The sequence below is a fragment of the Barbus barbus genome (genome assembly GCF_936440315.1).
Source record: "Barbus barbus genome assembly, chromosome: 48".
NCBI lineage: Eukaryota > Metazoa > Chordata > Actinopteri > Cypriniformes > Cyprinidae > Barbus > Barbus barbus.
Genome location: NC_136726.1, coordinates 19411990 through 19433917, shown reverse-complemented (window position 1 = coordinate 19433917; position 21928 = coordinate 19411990). Strand labels below are relative to the sequence as shown.

Here is a 21928-nt window from a genome sequence, read left to right as displayed (position 1 = left end):
ATCTGGAGAGCTCTGGGAATCTGGATGGTCCTGTGTTGTGGTGAGTGGTCGGGCAACAGACTTCAGACTTGAGCAGTAACTGTGTACATGTGTGTTGCTTCAAGATTTGCATCTCAGATGAAATTTGGCCTCAGATGCACCCTGGAATCAGGTATCATGGGAGACAAACTGCCCCCTAGAGGTGGAAATGCATGTGTAGGTCACAGTTATTCAGCTGAGCAGTGCCAAAGCATCATGGGTCTTAATATATTGCATCAACATATATTTGAATCAACAAGATTTGAATTAGGATTTGTTTCTTTGATTTTTTTTTAAATGTTTTTAATTCAAGCCTTTGTTTTCACATGTCTGTCCATTTAAAAGCAAAATAATATTCTCATAATGTATGGAAGATTTTAATATTTTATTAAAATTCTACTTGATTCCCTTGATAACCTGAATTGTGTGATTGACAGTACTGAAAAAAAAATTATGTAACAAAGATTTCAAACAAAAGGACTGCTGAATTATTTATATGCTAGCATTTCCTTGATCCTTAGACATGTTATGGCTTAATTTTTCTCTTGGACATCAAACAAAGATTTGTTTTAAGATGTTAAAGGTATTTGCAGCCCCTCAGGCATCTGGCAGATTTTTCGCCACAACTATCTCAAGTTCAGCACAGAAACCTGCACAGAAACATTCCCTACACTCAACAAATTAAAAACAGCAGGAACCACAAAGGACAAAGAAAGACGTGGGGTGTGTGTGAGAGAGAAAGTGATTGAGGTGACCACAGAGAAACACAGATAACAGAATGGTATATTACCAGCGTTTGATCGTGGGTCACATGTCTGCGTTCTCCAGAGAGAGCGTGTTTGTGTGTAAGCCTGAAAGTGATACGACAAACACATCCTTCATTTCAAACGATGACAGGAGAGATCAATCTGACACGGAAAACAGAAACAGCTGTAATCAAAGAGAGACAGCAATAAACCTACAGACAGACAGACAGACCGATAGACCGATAGATAGATAGATAGATAGATAGACAGATAGACAGACAGACAGACAGACAGACAGACAGACAGACAGACAGACAGACAGACAGATAGACAGATAGATAGATAGATAGATAGATAGATAGATAGATAGATAGATAGATAGATAGATAGATAGATAGATAGATAGATAGATAGATAGATAGATAGATAGATAGATAGATAGATAGACAGACAGACAGACAGACAGACAGACAGACAGACAGACAGATAGATAGATAGATAGATAGATAGATAGATAGATAGATAGATAGATAGATAGATAGATAGATAGATAGATAGATAGAAAAACAGATAGATAGACAGGCAGGTAGACAGACAGACAAGTTCAAGTTCAAGTTCAGTTTTATTTCTAGAGCACATTTAAACACGAGACAAGGACGACCAAAGTGCTGCACAACAAACAATAATATATAATGAGGAGAAAATTAGTAAACAAATTAAAACCATTCAGGGACCAATACAACAACAAAAGCAGATTAAAACCATTCAAAAGCACACATTGCTACATGTTAAAAGCCAGAGAGAAAAGATGTGTTAAAAATACTAATAATTAAAAATGTTAATAATGTACACAATATTTAAACTGTTCACTGCTGATATAGTAGACAGCATAGTAGTGTGCTGTTCCAAAGCAGCCTCAATTATGTAACGATGCTTTGCTGCCATCTAGTGTTGCCTTTGGGTATTGCCGGATAGCTAATTTTCACTGGTTTACTGTTAGCCAATCATGCAGAGGTCGCTAATGAGCTGCTGTTGATTAATGAGAACGCTCGATGAGTGTGAGTCACATCTGCAGCGAGGAAACGAATACATGGCTTCAGTTCAGGATAAAGTTGCAGCATTAAATATTGTGGGGAAATTCTACAGTCCCCTCAACCCACCTCTTGGTAACATCTGTTTTATTGTTTAAGGTCATGTGTTTTCATTTGAAGCACTTAAGAGCACAGTAAAATACTTTTGTGTGTTTGTTCAGATCACAGATTGATCAACAGAACTCAAGATGTACAAACCAACAAGGTTGAAAAGAAAGAAATCTGGAGCCACATCATCGCTGCTCTACAAGCCCAAGTGAAGGTCAAGAAACGCAGGCAGCATCTGAAATCTCACGATAACTGCTTTCTGGGCTCTGATGCAGTGGATGCTATCCAGGATTATCTGACCCAGAATAAGATTCTTGGAGATGCCCAGGTTTCCAGAGCCATGGTTGCACGCCTGTGCCAGGTGCTGTTGGACTGTAAGGTGTTTGAGGTGGTGGGAACCAAAGTTTTGGGGAAGACCAATAAACCAGGAGGCTTCCAGGACAGCAGCAGCAGTCTCTACAGATTCCTGAACATGGAGGATCCGTCCCTAGACGTGTTAGAAATGGCGCTTTTCCCTCTCAATGAAGAGAGTTTGATGAACGTCACACCATGCAGGTGTTTCAGATCACTGTAGATGTTTTCTGATAGAGCGCTGAATGATTTTATTGTAAATTTGAATTCAAATGATTGGAATTTTTTTACCTTTTTAGGCAGGACATCCTGTTATTCTCCCATAGTACACCTGTGAAACCGGACCACGTGTTGGATCGTCTCATGGAGAAGCTGGACTTGACCGGACTTGTCGGTTCTCCTCCCGCTGAATGTCTTCCTCCATCTGGTAGGAGCTCTGTTCAGATTCTGCTTCTGTTTGAGGTACAAAGGCTGTGTTTGTAATGGACTCTATTCTACCAACTATTTTTCATGTTGCATATTTAATTCAATGAATGATGTAAGTAAATAAATACACTTCATATTTTAACTTTTATTTCTTATTTATGTCTCAATTAATCATGTTGCAACCTTGCCTTTTTTTCTTAAAGAGAATAAAAAGAAAATGTTTTTTTTTTTTTGTTTTTTTTTTTTATATATATATATATATATATATATGTATATGTACATTTGACGTAGTTTTGCCTATTGCTACAAATATACCTGTGCTAATTATGACTAGTTTTGTGGTCCAGGGTCACATATCCATACAGTGGGGGAAAACATTATTTGATCCCCTGCTGATTTTGTACGTTTGCCCACTGACAAAGAAATGATCAGTCTATAATTTTAAAGGTAGGTTTATCTGAACAGTGAGAGACAGAATAACAACAAAACAATCCAGAAAAACACATTTCAAAAAAGTTATAAATTGATTTGCAATTTAATGAGTGAAATAAGTATTTGATCCCCTATCAATCAGCAAGATTTCTGGCTCCCAGGTGACTTTTCTACAGGTAAGGAGCTGAGATTAGGAGCACTCTGTTAAAGGGAGTAATCCTAATCTCAGCTCCTTACCTGTGTAAAAGACAACCTGTCCACAGAAGCAATCAATCAATCAGATTCCGAACTCTCCACCATGGCCAAGACCAAAGAGCTGTCCAAGGATGTCAGGGACAAGATTGTAGACCTACACAAGGCTAGAATGGGCTACAAGACCATCACCAAGCAGATTGGTGAGGAGATGAAAACAGTTGGTGCGATTATTCGCAAATGGAAGAAACACAAAATTACTGTCAATCTCCCTCGGTCTGGGGCTCCATGCAAGATCTCACCTCGTGGAGTTTCAATGATCATGAGAACGGTGAGGAATCAGCCCAGAACTACACAGGAGGATCTTGTCAATGATCTCAAGGCAGCTGGGACCATAGTCACCAAGAAAACAATTGGTAACACACTACACCATTGGACTGAAATCCTGCAGCGCCCGCAATGTCCCGCTGCTCAAGAAAGCACATGTACAGGCCCGTCTGAAGTTTGCCAATGATTCAGAGGAGAACTGGGTGAAAGTGTTGTGGTCAGATGAGACCAAAATCCAGCTCTTTGGCATTAACTCAACTCCCCGTGTTTTGAGGAGGAGGAATGCTGCCTATGACCCCAAGAACACCATCCTCATCGTCAAATATGGAGGTGGAAACATTATGTTTTGGGGGTGTTTTTCTGGTAAGGGGACAGGACAACTGCACCGCATCAAAGGGACGATGGACAGGGCCATGTACCGTCAGAGCCAGGGCATTGAAAATGCGTCGTTGATGGGTATTCCAGCATGACAATGACCCAAAACACACGGCCAAGGCAACAAAGGAGTGGCTCAGGAAGAAGCACATTAAGGTCCTGGAGTGGCCTAGCCAGTCTCCAGACCTTAATCCCATAGAAAATCTGTGGAGGGAGCTGAAGGTTTGAGTTGCCAAACGTCAGCCTCGAAACCTTAATGACTTGGAGATGATCTGCAAAGAGGAGTGGGACAAAATCCCTCCTGTGATGTGTGCAAACCTGGTGGCCAACTACAAGAAACGTCTGACTTCTGTGTTTGCCAACAAGGGTTTTGCCACCAAGTACTAAGTCATGTTTTGCGAAGGGTTCAAATACTTATTTCACTCATTAAAATGCAAATCAATTTATAACTTTTTTTAAATGTTTTTCTGGATTTTTTGTTGTTCTGTCTCTCACTGTTAAAATAAACCTACCATTAAAATTATAGACTGATCATTTCTTTGTCAGTGGGCAAACGTACAAAATCAGCAGGGGATCAAATAATTTTTTTCCCCACTGTATGGATATGTGACCCTTGACCACAAAACCAGTCATAATTAGCACAGGTATATTTGTAGCAATAGCCAAAAATACATTGTATGGGGTCATAATTATTGATTTTTATGCCAAAAATCATCAGGATATCAAGTAAAGATCATGTTCCATGAATATATTTGGTACATTTCTTACCATAAAAATATCTAAACTTAACTTTTTATTAGTAATATGCATTGCTAAGAACCTAATTTGAGCAACTTTAAAGGCGATTTTTATCTTTTTTTTTTTTTTTTTTTTTTTTTTTTTGCATCCTCAAATTCCAGATTTTCAAATAGTTGTATCTCGACCAAATATTGTCCTTATATGTATCTGTGTAACTATATTTTATTAGATTTATTACTATTTTACTAAAGCAAGAGAATGCTGCTTTTTTTTTTTATGCAACATGTAAATGTGTCAAGCATAATAGTGTTAAGCTATAATATTTGGGAAAATGCAGTGAATACACAAAGTATACTGTGCACATCAGTAGACCATTCAAAAAAGCCTTTAGGTGCAACTTTACCAATATTGATATGACCTCTCCTTTAGTGGTCAGAGAGGTGTGGCACGAGCAGACAGTAAGGAAGCTGTCTCAGCTGATAGATCTGCCCCTGCTGGAGGGAGTGCTGAACTGCGCAAAGATTGTTTCTCCCCCATCTCGTGGCAGTAATAATGCGCCTGACCTTCTCTACACCAGCAACTACCTCGACCGTGAGGTTCTCAAGGCCTTCAAAGAATCACAGTAAGACATCTTGACATTTAAACTCAAGAAATCAAACAATGAGGCTCAGATAGGCCTAATTCGCTTTCCTCCACCCAGAGCTGATGTTTGGCTGTCAGCAGCCATAGACCTGCTGGATTTCTTTCCGGATCATCTTGTGGTGGAGGTGAGCAGAGAGCTACCCAAGTTCTCCTGTGAGGAAGAGGATGGCCAGGAGATGGATGAATGCAAACTACTGCTGTTTCATGTGCTGGACAAACACTACGGACACATGGAGCACAAGCCTCTCCTCTGTGACAGCATGGCAGACGTCTACACTGAGATCATGGAACTCCTGAGTGACTAACGCTCCTCAAATGATTCATTCTTTCCAAAACAACTATTCTTTGTGGCAATTTTTCTCTGTTTACCTGTATATCTAGTGAATGGGAAGTTTGAACGAGCGTTGGAAGTCCTGCAGCTGACGCTGAAGCTGCTGTCTGCGTCTGCACGTGAGGAACTGCGCAGGCTGCTGGAATTTATGGCCGCAGCTGCAGATGCTGCAAGCGTCCGGCTGCACAAAGAAGTAAGTAGTCATAATGCTTGTGATTGTGTTATTCATACATTTGTCAACTATTTACACTTGTTTTGGATTCTCAGATTGAAAATCGAATGGTTGTGAAGAAGACGTTCACCAGAGCAATCATCCAGAGCAAGAGTCTGACGAAAGCAAAGACCGACCTGCTGATGCTCTTCATGCTCGACAACCACCAGGAGATCTTCAAGGTTTCTTTTATTTAATTAATTAAGACAGCATTTATTTATATATATATATATATATATATATATATATAACTAATTAATTGTGGCTGTTTTGCATCATCCTACTTTGTTTTATTAGATTCCAGGTTCTCTTCACAAACTGGTCAGTGAGAAACTGGATGATATTGTGAAACGCAGAGATTCTTCCACAACTGGTATGATATTTACAGTGTTATTTTTAGCATTTATATACTATTATAATTTTTATTCATATTTTAAATTAGCTTTTATGGTTTCAGTTTTCAATTTTAGTAATTTTTTTTTTTTTTTTTTAAATGCTATACTAAAATACTTAATTTTTTTTTATCTTTGTTTTAAAAAAAATACAGTTAGTAATTTTAGCCATGTATATTTTTGTATTATTGTGTGACCATTTAACTTTAATCATTTTAATTTAACAAGTGTTTTGAAGTATTTGTGTTCTCTGAATACGTTAGATACCCCGTTTTGTCAGCGAGTGCCAAGAGACATGTACACCGAGACCATAAAGGACAAGACTAAAAATGAGCTGTACTCTCTCTTGAAAAACATTGACGAAAACACCAAATATTCCCTGAAAGAGAAGAAACGGCTCCTGGTGCAGTTTTATAAGGGCCATCCAGACATCTTCATGCAGTATTTTGGGTCTAGACTAAGCACATTAAACCTACTTGAAGTTTAAGTTCACTTTGTCCTGTACATGCCTTTTTTTTTTTTTTTAATGTTTGTATCCAAATAAATCTAAATAAACCTGTTTAAGTGTCAAATAAGAATAGAGTCTTTAAATCGTCTGAATATGATATTTCAACTTCTTAATGGGAAAATTGTTCTGGATAGACCTATAGCTATATTAAGATTTATAAATAATACTGAAAATACTCACAGAAGTGGGAATATGACACTGACACGAGTTATGTATTCATATTATACACCAAAAAACGTGTTAAAATACAAAATGCAGCACCCTGCATCTACCACTGGTAATATTTTAATACTTGGAGATTTTAATATTCATATAGATACTCCCTCCTGCAATTTTGCGGTTGAGTTTTTGCAATTATTGGACTGTCTTGATCTCCAACAACATGTTGATGTCCCCACACATTCTAGGGGACACACATTGGATTTAGTTATCTCAAACTTTGCCCCCATTAGTAATCTTCTGGTGTATGACTTGGGTGTGTCTGACCATATGGTCATTTCAATGGAGTTGCCACTCCCTTGTTCCCTAATCAAAGAGAAGCGTCAAATGTGTTTCAGGAATTTTAAGAATATAAATCTAGACTCCTTGGCTATAGATCTTCAGCATCTCTCCTTTGCTGATTCCTCTTCAGTTACTGAGTTAGTTGACTTTTACAATAGATCTTTGAGTAGTCTCTTAGATCTCCATGCTCCAGTCAGAACTAGAACTGTCACCTTCTCCCGTTCAGCCCCGTGGTTTACCTGTGAGCTGCGAAAGATGAAGGAAGCCGGACGTGTGCTTGAGCGGCGTCTTAAAGTCACAGGACTCACTGTTCATAGACAGGCCTACAGAGAGCATCAGAAGGCATATGCAAAATCCTTGAGAGATGCTAAAACACGATTCTATTCTGGAATCATTAACAATAGCCCTAGAAACTCAAAGCAGCTGTTTTCTACTATAAATCACATACTTAAACCGCAAGTTCACCCTTATTTAGAAGCTACAAAAGAGAGATGTGATAGCTTTATCATTTTTTTTAGAAAAAAAGTAGATACCATTCGCTCTTCTCTGTCTAGTTCCTCGGATTTGCCTGTTTTGACTGCCGATTTGCAGCATGATACTCCCCAGCCTCTCTGCTGTTTTTCTGACATCTCACAGCGAGAGGTTGAGGACAAAATCAGAAAAATGAAACCATCAACCTGTGGCCTGGACCCTTTTCCTACAGCCTTGGTGAAATCTAACTTTTGTGCCATAAGTCCTCTGATTAAGATCATAAATAACTCCCTCCAGACTGGTTATCTTAAAATCTGCTGTTATCAGTCCATGTCTCAAAAAACCAACTTTAGATCCAGAAGTTTTTGCCAACTACAGGCCCATCTCTAACCTTCCATTCCTTTCTAAAGTGTTGGAAAAAATAGTTGCTGCACAACTTCAGACCCATTTAAAACAAAATCATTTGTTTGAGAAATTCCAGTCTGGTTTCCGCTCTGGCCACAGTGCGAAACAGCTCTGGTGAGGGTCACAAACGATCTGCTGATGGCAGCAGACGTTGGTTCTCCATCTCTTCTCATCCTTTTGGATTTGACTGCAGCTTTCGACACTGTGGACCACAACATTCTTTTGTACCGTTTACGTCACACCATCAGTCTCTCTGACTCGGTCTATAGCTGGTTTTCATCTTACCTTACTGGGAGAATGGAATATGTTGCCTTGGGAGAGGCTAAATCCGAGACATATAATGTCTCCTGTGGGGTCCCTCAAGGCTCAGAACTTGGCCCGATTTTGTTTATATTATATATGCTCCCTCTCGGTTATGTCATCAGCCGGCATGGAATATCATTTCATTGTTATGCTGATGACACTCAACTTTATCTTAAGATCAACTCATCCTCTTCTGCTGCCCTGTCATCTTCCATCATGGCTATTTGCTTGGAGGAGGTTGAGGCCTGGATGAGTCAAAATTTCCTGCAGTTGAAAAACTGAAGCCATTCTAGTAGGTACCCCTCACCAGATCCAGACATCTGTAATTTCAAGTATTACTTTTTCTGGCCAAAATATTTCACTCTCAACATCAGTTATTAATTTGGGTGTTAAAATGGGACTCTCATCTTACTTTTGAGTCTCATGTTAAACAACTGTGCAAGACTTCCTTTTTCTATCTTAGGAATATTGCTAGACTTCGTCCTATGCTCACTCTAGCAGATGCGGAAAAGCTTGTCCATGCTTTTGTTTCCTCCAGGCTGGACTACTGTAATGCGCTCCTCATCGGGATCCCTGGCAAAAGCCTACAGAAATTGCAGTACATCCAAAATAGTGCTGCTAGGATCCTGATGAGGGTACGGAAATACGATCATATCACACCAATTCTCAAATCACTACACTGGCTTCCAGTTTCATTCAGGATTGTTTATAAGGTCTCTCTCCTTACTCATCAGTGCATCCATGGCGATGCCCCATCTTATCTTAAGGAACTCCTTACTCCACAACCTTCCAAACGTACTCTCCGCTCTGCTTCAGCTTATCTATTAAAAACTCCCAGGACTAAGCTTTGTTTGCACTATGGGAGATCGGGCTTTCTGCTCAGCTGCTCCGAATTTGTGGAATGCCCTCCCTGATCATTTGCGGACTCCACAACCTGTCGATGTTTTTAAAAGTGGTCTCAAAGCTTTTAAATGAATTTTTTTTTTAACATTTTTTATTTTAATGTTTCTTCTTGCTTTAATCTGTAGCACTTTGGGATTCTGCGTGAATATAAAGTGCGTTACAAATACAATTTATTATTATTATTATTATACCCTGTCAGATATTAACACAACTATTTTATCGCTACTAGACTTTTTTTTTTTCAAAGTTTTGTAGCAGCCTATATATATTATTTGTGATGTATTTGTTTTGTACTGAGGTACTTATATTTATGTTTTAAGCATTTTTATCTTTATTACATTTGCTAAATGTCTGGAAGCCATTAAAATCATCACCTTTGTGCTTTCGTGGCGTCGTGTGCCTTTAACTCTGATGCGTCTCCACAAGCCTCTGTGGCTCCGTCCATTCCTTACGCGTTTCAAACTCTGATTGGCTCTTCATTCCTTGACAGACAAATGCTCGTCCAATCAGCGTCCGATGTGCTGGGATACGTCACTTAGAGCGGAGTGCCTGTTCTTAGATCAGTTCATCGCGCGCACAGCGTCAAAGGTTCCTAGAGTAAGTAGATTTATGGAACTGTTCCTGGATCAGCTCAAGCGCTCAAATCTCGCCGGGGTTGATGCGGAATTCTGGGCGTAGCTCAAATCTCCTCCCCGGATGCCCCAGAAACCCTAAAACACAGTCATCGCCACACGTTCAGTTTTTCGGGTTTGTTCATGGTGCGGATCTGTGAGAGGAGGATGAAGTTTTTGGTGGCAGTAACATTGATCGTCGGCTCGGTGATTTTCCTGCTTTTCCCGAGCGGGTCAGAGGCGGATGAGAAGAAAAAAGGACCGAAAGTCACGGCCAAGGTACAAAAACGCTGCTATGCTCTACAATTCACTGCAACACTGTCTGGCCTATTGCACACAAATAACATAATTCGAATTCCAGTTCGAATCTAATGTTGCGTTTACACTTAAACTCCGCGTGCTAGATTCGCGTAGCCTAATGCTTTTTGCTTGAAAACCATCTGAATGTTTTTTTTTTTTCTTTGTGCATTTGCCGAAGTTCATTAGTATTGTGCAAAATATAGTATTATAATAAGGCTGGTAACACTACACAAATGTTTCATAATTTAATAAAAAAATATTGCATCACTATTTAATGATAAATCTTGGTTTTATGGTGTCTTATGAAGTGGATTCACCATAATGCATATGCAGAATTTATGTTTGATGTTCTGGTGTGACTCTGGATTTGGTCTTTTTCCCAGGTGTACTTTGACCTGAGGATCGGGGATGAGGATGTAGGGCGGATTGTCATTGGACTCTTTGGAAAGACTGTCCCTAAAACGACAGAAAATTTCCTCCAGCTGGCCACTGGAGAGGTGAAGATTTTTCTTCTTCTTCCTCTGCTGGTCATTATTCATGATTCACAGTAAAATGAGTCTAAATGAAAGTAATTCTGATTTCCAGAAAGGATTTGGTTACAAGGGCAGCAAGTTCCACCGCGTGATCAAAGACTTCATGATCCAGGGAGGAGATTTCACTAGCGGAGATGGAACTGGAGGTATCGATATACTAAACTCTTTTGTTTAAGATGAAAACCACGTTTTATCTTGCTGTTCTTAAGTATGTTTTTTGAGGCTTTGAGGTCTCTCAGATGCCAGCCGTGAGCGATAAACCTCAGTTTATTATCTCAAGGATTATTACAAGATTTCTAACACCTCTTTATGTAGGTAAGAGCATCTATGGAGACCGTTTCCCTGATGAGAACTTTAAGCTGAAGCATTATGGTCCTGGTTGGCTCAGCATGGCCAATGCCGGCAAAGACACCAACGGCTCCCAGTTCTTCATCACTACGGTCCAGACGCCATGGCTTGATGGCAAACACGTTGTGTTTGGCAAAATCTTGGAGGGCATGGTGAGTATCTCAACTTTATTCATCTGTGGAGAAGTTATCTGTTGCTCCATACTCATAGAAGTGCATTTACTCCAATGACTCTGCTAATTGTCCTGCTGTCTTCCAGGATGTGGTGAGAAAGATTGAGAGCACAAAGACAGATGGGCGAGATAAACCTCTCAAGGATGTCATGATCCACGACTGTGGCAAGATCGAGGTGGAAAAGCCTTTCGCAGTACCTAAAGAGTAATTTAAGTTTGGGGGAACAACAGGACTCTGGGTTTAAGGGGATTGAATTGGGTGCCACTAGAGTTCTAGTGGGAAGGGAGTGTGTGTATGTGCTCATTGGAGCTCCGCCCCCTCGCGGGACCGTCACACACCAGTCTTGATCCGCAGAGCGGCACATCCTGGGTCCAGTTCAAACCGGCATTCCATACGGTCAGGAATTCCTGACCCACTTCAACCTGCTTTTGTAAACAAATCTTCAATAAAGGATCCAGGTTTTCTTAATGCTGTTGTGTTGCTGGATAAATGCCTTGTCTTTTTGACCATGAACAAATCAGACACTCTCTTTATTCAACAGAAATACTTTAATAAAAATGCTTAAGTTGTTTTACAGTACAGGTACATATCATGGCACAGTAAACAAAATCAGTGACAACATGGGTTTGCAATGTAAATTTCATGAAAAAATGGCCAGTTTAGATTTATACTGAAATTTAAAAGAAAATATATATATTTCAGAAATATATCAAATGAATGCATAAGAAATTAAGGCAAAAAAAAAGTTTAAATGTAATATTTTTATGACAATAGAAATTAAGCACAAACTAGATTTTAGTAAGGTAACAAAAGACTTTAAAAATGTATAATTCAAAATCAGAACAACATATTGCAATGATGTGTAACTGCATTTGGATTTTATTTACATTTAGATCTATATTTTTGTGCCTTATATGGTTGGCAGGGCTCCTAAAAAAATTCTGAAATAAATTAAAATGAACACCAAATAAATGAGAAAAAAAGTTTAAATCCCTTATTTTTAGGTCCATAAAGATTTTTATGACTATTACAATTAAGCACAAAAACTTGATTTTAATGTGATAAAAAAACTTTAAAATTAGCATAAATTAAATTCAGTACTGTATTGCAATGACAAAATTTCAGTTGTGCTTTAAATATTTACATTTAAATCTAGTTTTTGTGCATAGTACAGTTGGCAGGGCTCCTAAAAATAGTCTTATTTTTTTAACTAAGCTTTTGAGATGACAATGACTTTTTGTGAGATTCACATGATAAAATATGACAAATCTAAAGATGAAAAATTCAGTCGATGTAAACATGCTAAGGCACATTTAAAGCAGATGGAGTTGCTAGGCAACACTGCAGCGATTGCACTCATATTCTATGTGACTCCGGCAGTGAGCTGATATTGCTTCTGTTTATGGTAATAATGGGGATTTTGGGATGCACGGGCAGCTCTGGTGCACAGGTGAGGCCCCTGGGTTTACCGCAGCTCTTTTTGAAACTCACTTTGACGTCTCTGGGGTACAAACCCTGCAGGACGCCAGCCACCACAATATCAGGGAGATCTGGGGGAAATTACCACGATAGAACATTTCATTTGGATGTAAAAAAAACATTTCTGTAATGACAATCACAGTAATCTGTAAGGTTTACCTGATCTGGATTCAAGCTGGTAAGGGTCAGCCGAGAAACCAACAACTTGCTGATTGAATAACTTAAAACTACAGGAAGACAAGGTACAATGTCTGTTCAGAATCAGTTTAACTTTATGAACAGGTGAAAAGAGATGAGGATGAACATACCTGTATCCCTGCTCTTGACAGTCATCTGACTGGTTTTCACTGAAATATGACAATTAGGGCATTAAAAACAAGCCTGAAAGCACTTTTAATATTATTACTAGTTTTACTCATTGTTATTGTTAATTCATTAGCTTAATTTCCTTAGTAAATATTTAGATTCATTGCTGAATTACAATTATGGTGCTCCAGTGAGGAGATCTGGTCTTAATACATACTCAGAGCTGCAGTTCTTGCTCGCAGAATGAAAATGTTTGACCTGCAGGAAATCCAGGAGCTCTTGAGGAACAATGTCAGTTCGATACAGAATCTCCTGCAAATGGCAGGCAATAAAACAAGTTACAACCTCAGTAAGACATTATATTAAAATGATGATTGATATATTGCAACATTTTAATACATTAGAATACACTTTCATACACTGTCACAAGTTCAATAAGATAAGGATGAAAAATGAAAAATATGGTCAATGTAATTTTTTGCTGTGATGTAATGTTGAATTTTCAGCATCATTACTCCTGTCTTCAGTGTCACATGATCCTTCAGAAATCATTTGAATATTTGCAGCAAGAAACATTTCTGATTATTCTCATCAATGTTGAAAACGGTTGTGCTGCTTCATATTTTTGTGAAAACCATGATATCTGTTTTTTCAGGATTCTTTGATGGATAGAAAGTTCAAAAGAACAGCATTTATTTGAAATTGAAAATTACTTTACTGTCACTTTTGATCAACTTAATGCATTCTTGTTGAATAAAAGTATTAATTTCTTAATCTTTATTTCACATATTTACATTCTAATCTACTTTCTAAAAAAGGCGATGAGGGTTATATATTTGGAATAGCATAATACTCATATTTTTGCGATATGTTGCACATATACTGTGCTTGATATGTGATTTTTCTGTATATATTGAATACTCTGATTTCCAAGAACACAGGTCTTCATAAAGGTTCAAAACTAACAATGTGCACACATTCTGGTTGTAAAAACAACAAGACAGTATCCCATAATATGACCCCCCCATCAGTACTATTTAAAATATATTATTGTGAACTATTTAAACTATTAAAAATTGATTTCGGTATAAATAAAATAAAAAAGTACACATAAAAATGAAACAAAAATTAGAAATGTTGCAACTAACTGAAACAAGTTTAAGTACTAAAATGGAAATAGAAAATACATTAAAGCTAAATCAAAACATATCACACAATAAAATTATTAAAACCTAAACTAAAATTAAAATGTATTCTGAAAATACAAAGCTAAAATATGAATAAATACAAAAATTATGTAATAGCATAATAAATACTTTATAAGATATAAAAGCACTAAAATGATAACAACATAAAATAAACCCTAAATATCTCTACCTGGATGTAGTCCTCCAGCTCCTGTCGTCTTTGCTCCAGCGGTTTGGTTCGCAGGTGCTGGTTTCTCTTACTGGGGAAATCAGGAGCTCGCAGAATCTTCTTCAGCTTGCGGTGAAGCGTCTGAAATTCACTGTGTCGCCGCAAAACAAAGTGTTTCCTTCCATTGAACAGAATCTCCAACCTAAAGAGCTGAAAAACATAAAACCTTGTGTCATAAATCCTGTGAAGAACAGACTTTGAACAGTTATACGCCTGCAGGAGGAGCCAAAGCATCTAACGTGGTCATGACATGTTAAAACAGCAGGTATTAAAGGGATAGTTCACCCAAAAATTAAAATTGTCTCATCATTTACTCACCCCCAAGTAGTTCCAAACCTGTATGAATGTCTTTGTTCTGAACACAAAGGAAGATATTTTGAAGAAAGTTTGTAACCAAGCTGTTTTGGGGCACCATTGACTTCCATAGTAGGAAACAAAAAAATCCTATGGAAGTCAATGGTGCCCCAGAACTGCTCTGTTTCCCACATTCTTCAGAATATCTTCCTTTGTGTTCAGCAGAACAAAGACATTCATACAGGTTTGGAACTAATTGAGGGTGAGTAAATGATGACAGAATTTTCATTTTTGGGTGAACTATCCCTTTAATATTAATCAAACTTCAATTTTTCTTTCCATCAAAAATCATTCAGAAATACCAAAGACTATTCCCAGTGAATGACACATATGACTGTGCAACAGTTTAGTCTTAATATAGGTCACATGAGTTTACACAGGTTAAATCAGCACAGGTGTGGCGGTTCTTCAGGTAAGATCACACCCTGAAGCATTGAGTGTCTCTTTATAAAGACTCATGGGTTGTTATTGTCCACAACACAAAGAAATGTCAACGTGATGCTAAAAAACCTCCCTCTCTGGAGATCCTGACAGAACAACAGTGTTTAGCAGTGTCATAAATCTGAGCTCCATGTGAGTGACCGTTCATAGAAAAAAATTGGGAATCAAAAAACATGCTGTTGACTTCATTTATTTATTGACTTTATCACTCTGAGAGGAGAGAAATGAAAAATGTGAAATAACTATTACAAAATAACTATTTTTGAAATGAGGTCACATGACTTTAAATTAGTGCTGGGCGATTAATCGCATCCAAAATAAAAGTTTTTGTGTACATAATATATATATATATACTGTGTATGCATGTATATATTTAAGAAATATATGTTATGTTTATATATTAAATATATTTATATATAAATTATATGAGTATAAATATATACATGTAAATATTTTCTATATATATACACTGTGTGTGTGTGTTTATATATATACCTAATAAATATACACAGTACACACACATATATTATATAAACAAAACTTTTATTTTGGATGCGATTAATCGCGATTAATCGTTGCCCAGGCACTACTTTAAATACTATTTTTAAAACATAATATGCAGAATTGAGTGTATACTACACAGTATGCTTTGAGTTAGTACTCTTTTGCCTGTGTAACCTTGGTGTCTGTGTGCATGGGGGGGGTTAGGCCACATTGTGAGCAGATCTGAGAATTAGCAGTTTCCCGTTTTCCACCCATAACAAAGGAACACAGAACATTCAGTTCCACCAAACATTTCTCACTGTGAGCTCAATCTTTCGCTTCTCAGTGCCTCTCAGTAATATTTTTTTCACTAAATAGAGGCTGAGGGAGAGGGAGAGGGAAATAAAAATGTTTGTGTCTCAAGCATGTTTTAACAAGTCGGTGCTCAAGCATGCTCAACAGTGATAGCAACTATCTATGCAACGATATGAACTGAAAAAACTGACGGAATCAAGAGTAATTCAAGAATTTAAAGGGACAGTTCACCCAAAAAAATGATAATCATAAATCCTTTACCATCATTCCAAACCTGTATGATGTTCTTTTTCCCATTAATCACAAAAGATGATGTTAGACAATGTTCACACTGCTCTTTACCATAACATGAAAGAGAAAATACTGACCACCATACGTGTGCATTTATATAAATTAATACACTTATTAAAAATATAAATACAACATATTACAATACTAATGCACTTTTCCATACAAATGTCGATCACAAATATGTATATAAGTTTATAAATATATACTATATAATTCATATAAATATACATTTATTTATATTATAATATAAATATGTAAATAAACTTTAAAAAATACTATTAATATAATAATAATAATAATAATCATATAATACTAAAATACTATTTTACAGTATAAAATATGTGTATTATATACTACATATATATGATCTATAAATGTTTTGTAAATAAATGTGTTATAAATGTATAAGTAATATTTATACACTTAAATACATTTTAATAAAAAATTAAATATATTATATATTAATGGACTTTTCCCTACTACATTTATTATAATATTAAAAATGATAAAATGTAAGATATATAGGCTATGTAAGCCATTTTTAGTTAAGCTATTACTACTTAAGACATAGAGTCCATATATAGTACTTTTATAATACTTTTTTATCATTATAAGTGACGGATTCACATAATATGAGGGTTTGGAACAATATGAGGGTGAGTAAATGACAGAATTGTCATTTTTAGTTGGAACTATCCCTTTAAATTGATTGAATGCTATTCCAGCTTTATTGAAGTGACTTTAAGTGAGTTAGTGCAGGCGGGTGGAGAGCATTCCTGGTTAACAATGAAGACACATGTCTCTTTTGGGCACCAGATTGTGTTGTGTTTATCGGGGTCACAAGGACTTGCTTTAAACCCAGTTTCTCCCTCTCTCGATCTTATAGAGCTCTCATTGTTGCTGATATTCAGGGCTGGATATTTCCGCTAAGATAAAGAGCGCTCTTTCTCTATTCATCTCCAGTACAGTAATACTGATCTCTGTCGACTGTGACCTCCGACCTCCATTTTTCTGAAGTTCTACAGCGCTCTTGGTGTTCAGAGATGTTTTCATGGCCTGCTCAGTCTGACAGGTGTGAGTGTGTGTTTGGCATTACAGCTTTGACTGACATCAGCATGTTGCCGTGTGGTTGTGATTCAGCTGTGATTTAGCTGTTCTACTTTTAGCATCACGCACAAACAACTGCTCCCGTTAAACCCTCTCATTCAGACCACGTTCAGACCACGTTATCCATTTCTGATAATAACCGGACAAATCCACTGATGGGAATGATGGAAGTAAAATGAGTAAATTGCACACATTCTAGTTTGGTCAGTTGATTTGGCTCCATCTGATCTGATAAATGAACTAAGACTGCATCGTGTTATCTAGACCACACACAAAACATCTTTTAAGTGTTTTGAAAGCACAGTGACTCTCTTTCCTTCAGTCTTGGCTGGGTCGGTTTTGGTTGCAGCTGGACAGTCCTACAGAACTGGCTCAGTCTCCACGCAACACACTGGTTCTACTATTTATCTATGGAAGCTTATTTCCGCCACGGAATTAAAAATATTAAAAAGGTCATTGCGACTTTTTATCTCACAATTCTGACTAATTTTCTCACAAGTGCGACTTTTATTACTCACAATTTCAGTCAATTTTCAGTGACATTTCAGAATTCTCCATTTTTTTTTTTTACATCTCGCAATTCAGTTTTATTTTTAATTTTTCCCCCCAAACCTTTTGACACCTAACCTGACTACATACACACACAAAATTGTGAGGAAAAAAGTCAGAATTGTGAGACGTAAACTCAAAATTCTGGAAAAAAGACAATTGCAAGATGTAAACTCAGAATTCTATGAAATAAAGTCAGAATTGTGAGATATAAACTTCGCAATTTTGAGAACTGCAAGATGTAAACTCAAAATTCTGAGAAAAAAAGTTATAATCGTAAAATGTAAACTCTGAACTCTATAAAAAAAAAGTCTGAACTGCGAGATGTATATTCAAAATACTGTGAAAAAGTCCGAATTGCAAAAAAGTCAGAACTGCAAGATAAATGCGCAACTGATCAAATATATAAACTCAAAATTCTGTGAAAAAAGTCTGAATTAGAAGCTAGCAATTGAGAGATATAAACTCATAATTCTCAGAAATAGAAGAAGCTAACTCACAATTATGAGCTATTAACACATTTTGGAGATAAAAGTCTGAATTTCGGAATGTAAACTTGCAATTGCGAGATATAAACTGCTAAAAATTGTAGCACAATTCTAAGAAAAAAACTGAAATCAAAAAATTGCAATTACTTTTTTAATAGTTTTATTTTGCAGTGGTGCAAAACACTCAAATCATCCAGAATCAAGAGTAAAAACATTCAGATCTCGTTTAAATGAGTCGAGATGTTTCAAAACGTTCTGTGTCAAGCATGTCCTGTCATATTCCTGCTCCATTCATTCCTGTAAGTGATGACAGAGCTGCTGGAGTGCATCTCTTCTACAGAATTACATATGTTGTCATTTTTCCTTAGGCGTTAGAATACGCTGGAGACACATCTTTAAGGAAAGCACTTCACTTGTTATTTTGTTGCATTTAAAAAGTTTGTTGTTTCCTAATTGGAGCATTGTCACAATGCAAACAAAACTTCTATTAACGTTATGCCAACATGCTGAAAATATAAGTGCACAATAAATGATCCATCCCTAGTCGGAAGGTCATCTAAATGTAGAGCAACAATGTTGCTACAGCTCTCTTGCATATTACATTTCTACATTGTTACTACCAACGTTGCAATAGCCTAGAACAAAAAATACAAAAATAAATAGCATTGCCACAATATAAAAGTGCGTTGTGTTATCTGCTAAATGAATAAATGCTTCCAACTTTTATGATGCATGTATTTAAAACAGAATACATATTATAATGGCAAATACAGTTAAGCAATAATTTTCCTTTTGCGTCACAGAATGTTGACAGTGCATCTCATACAGTAGCCTATATTTAAGAGATTATGGCATGAAGAATAACCTGATTACAGAATCTTCAATACAATCTTTGCAATATAATGATAGACTGATATCTGATTAATTCACTATACGTTTACAGTAATAACAGCAATAACTGTATGGTATTTTGGGTGCACCTGTGGTTACCATAATAAGTTGGGAAGCCTCACGGAATGACTAATAATAATTATCAGCTTTCAAAATTAATTGCAACGCCAAAAGCACGTGCAAACGCATATAGTATAACAGCCCTGAGGAACCTGAGTTTCTGTTTGACTTACTTTGCGCAACTTTCCCGTCTCGTCCACTTCCCTCATGAGAGACGGAATAAAGACCTCGATGACTGGAGACACACACTGATGATCCAACATCTCCAAGATCACTGACTGGACTGAAGAAGATCCGTGTGCTCTGAATGATCCGCTGAGGAACAATCTGCCGCTGGAGCTCCTCCTCCTCCAAACAAACACACACAGACGCACAGACAGACACACAGACAGCTGAGAGAAATAAAGCCGTTCATACATAACACTGTTGAACACCTGGTAAAGCGTTTATTAATTTATTAATTAAATAGTATTGAATAAAAAATACAATAGTAAAAACACCCCTAATACAGGTAAAGCAGCTACCAGAGAGTTAAAAAAAATAAAAAATAATTAAATAAAATTATATTTTTTTTGTCCAATCAAATGTTCTCTGGAATGAGAATGTCCCGCCCCCTGCTCCCGCCAGCGAATCACGATTCACCGCTGTATTGTAAACTAAAAGCAATTCGACGTCTCACAAATGTTCTTTTTCTTTTTGAGTAAAAACTGCGTGTTTCTCTGGAGATTACACTAATTCTTCAGACCAGTGTTTTCTGAACATCTAGAGAATAAAACCTTTTTATTTGAGGGTTAAATATAAAGAGATTTATAAACACTCCCCATCCTTAATAAACTCTATAGACTTCGGAGAAGTTATGTAAAAGGATATTTGTGTAATTTCTCTATGCACATTCATTTGTGCATTAAAATAGTCTATTCTTAGTTTCTACGAATGATATTGACTGTAAGGTCGATATTAACACTGCTAAGTATTTCAAATAGAATGACTATTTTAGTAAGGTCAGATGGTCAGCACTAAACCTGATGTCTTCATTTCTTCTGTCTGAATGGAGAATAAATGAGAATCACATGATTTCCCGTGACACACAACCATTCATGCATTTACTGCTGACTAAACACACTCCAGTCTGAAGATTACCCACATTCCTGATGCTCAAGTGTTATCCCAGCATTCCCACTTCATCCCTACGGTTTCATTCAGTGCTCTGAGTTTATTCTCATCCATAAAGAGCAACTGATCATGAACTCTGGACAGTTTTTGGACCTACAAATTGCTGGAAAATAAACAAGCTGAAAAGTTTAATGATTAATGAGTTTATAGTTCAAAGGCTTTTGGTGAAAGATTAATTCCGCTGCAGCTGTAATAATTTTACTGCCGTACACCTTCAATGAGGTCACATGAAAATGTCTCATCAAAGCTCAGAAACAATCATTTACGATAAGAGTATTAAATGGGAGCTGGTGCTTTCATCACAGAACAAATACTAAAAGAGGGAAGAACTTCAGGATCACTTCCTTTTTTAGTCCACTGTGGATCTTTTGGCTCAAGGTTTTATTAAAGCCAAAGTATTTTATGCAAACAGTTATGATCAGTGTTGTTATTAACTAAATCTATAAGGTTTTTTATTCAAATAAAGCTGAAATAAAATATAAATAAGAGATGAAAATACAAATTAGAAATCAAATTAAATGTTTAAAATACTAAAATCATTAAAAAAGAAAAAAATTACTAAAAATAATAAAGAAAAATGCACGATTTCTAAAACTTAAATATAAACTGAAAATAAAAGCTAATTTAAATATTAATAAATTGTATTATATAAAAAAATTAAAAATACACTGGTAATGATAAATAGATCTATCTAAAAATTACTAAAACTTCCAAGTAAAATTTAAATATAAACTGAAAAAGTAAAACCCAATTTAAATATTCATAAATAATATTACATAACAGTAAAATAACACTGGTGATGATAAATACAAATAAAGTAGTCATTTGAAGTGGATCAAAAAAATGTGTCCTAAGACAAGAACACATTTTGGTTTTAGGACAACTTTGATTAAATGTTTTGATCCACTTCAAATGTTGACACACAGACAGACAGAGACAGACACAGAGACAGACAGACAGACACACAGAGAGACACAGACACACACAGGCACACACACACAGAGACAGACACACACGCACACAGACAGACACACACACAGAGACAGACAGACAGACACAGACACACAGACAGACACAGACACACACAGACAGACACGCACACAGACAGAGACACACACAGACACAGACAGAGACACAGAGAGACAGACACACAGACACAGACACACACACACAGGCACACACACAGAGACAGACACACA

At 36.8% G+C, this 21928-nt stretch overlaps 3 protein-coding genes across 3 annotated transcripts; 2 read left to right on the top strand and 1 right to left on the bottom strand.

Annotated features, from left to right (window-relative positions):
- Positions 1 to 1789: 1789 nt before the first annotated feature.
- On the top strand, positions 1790 to 6807 carry depdc7b (DEP domain containing 7, paralog b; the record flags this gene model as incomplete). The annotated part of the gene is made up of 9 exons (XM_079412495.1): positions 1790 to 1930; positions 2017 to 2458; positions 2554 to 2729; positions 5174 to 5366; positions 5445 to 5683; positions 5768 to 5910; positions 5985 to 6110; positions 6226 to 6301; positions 6584 to 6807. The coding sequence occupies exons 1-9, from the start codon at positions 1804 to 1806 to the stop codon at positions 6805 to 6807; spliced, it is 1746 nt and encodes a 581-aa protein (XP_079268621.1). The 5' UTR covers positions 1790 to 1803.
- Positions 6808 to 9834: 3027 nt separating this feature from the next.
- ppib (peptidylprolyl isomerase B (cyclophilin B)) lies at positions 9835 to 11844 on the top strand. Its single transcript, XM_079412428.1, has 5 exons — positions 9835 to 10301; positions 10706 to 10819; positions 10908 to 11001; positions 11171 to 11355; positions 11462 to 11844. Exons 1-5 carry the CDS (start codon positions 10167 to 10169, stop codon positions 11582 to 11584), a joined length of 651 nt encoding a protein of 216 aa, XP_079268554.1. The 5' UTR covers positions 9835 to 10166; the 3' UTR covers positions 11585 to 11844.
- Positions 11845 to 11911: 67 nt separating this feature from the next.
- Positions 11912 to 19969, bottom strand: snx22 (sorting nexin 22). Its single transcript, XM_079412427.1, has 6 exons — positions 19730 to 19969; positions 14539 to 14727; positions 13379 to 13473; positions 13164 to 13202; positions 13015 to 13082; positions 11912 to 12926 (listed from the first exon to the last, which is right to left on the bottom strand). Exons 1-6 carry the CDS (start codon positions 19817 to 19819, stop codon positions 12733 to 12735), a joined length of 675 nt encoding a protein of 224 aa, XP_079268553.1. The 5' UTR covers positions 19820 to 19969; the 3' UTR covers positions 11912 to 12732.
- Between the last annotated feature and the right edge of the window lie 1959 nt (positions 19970 to 21928).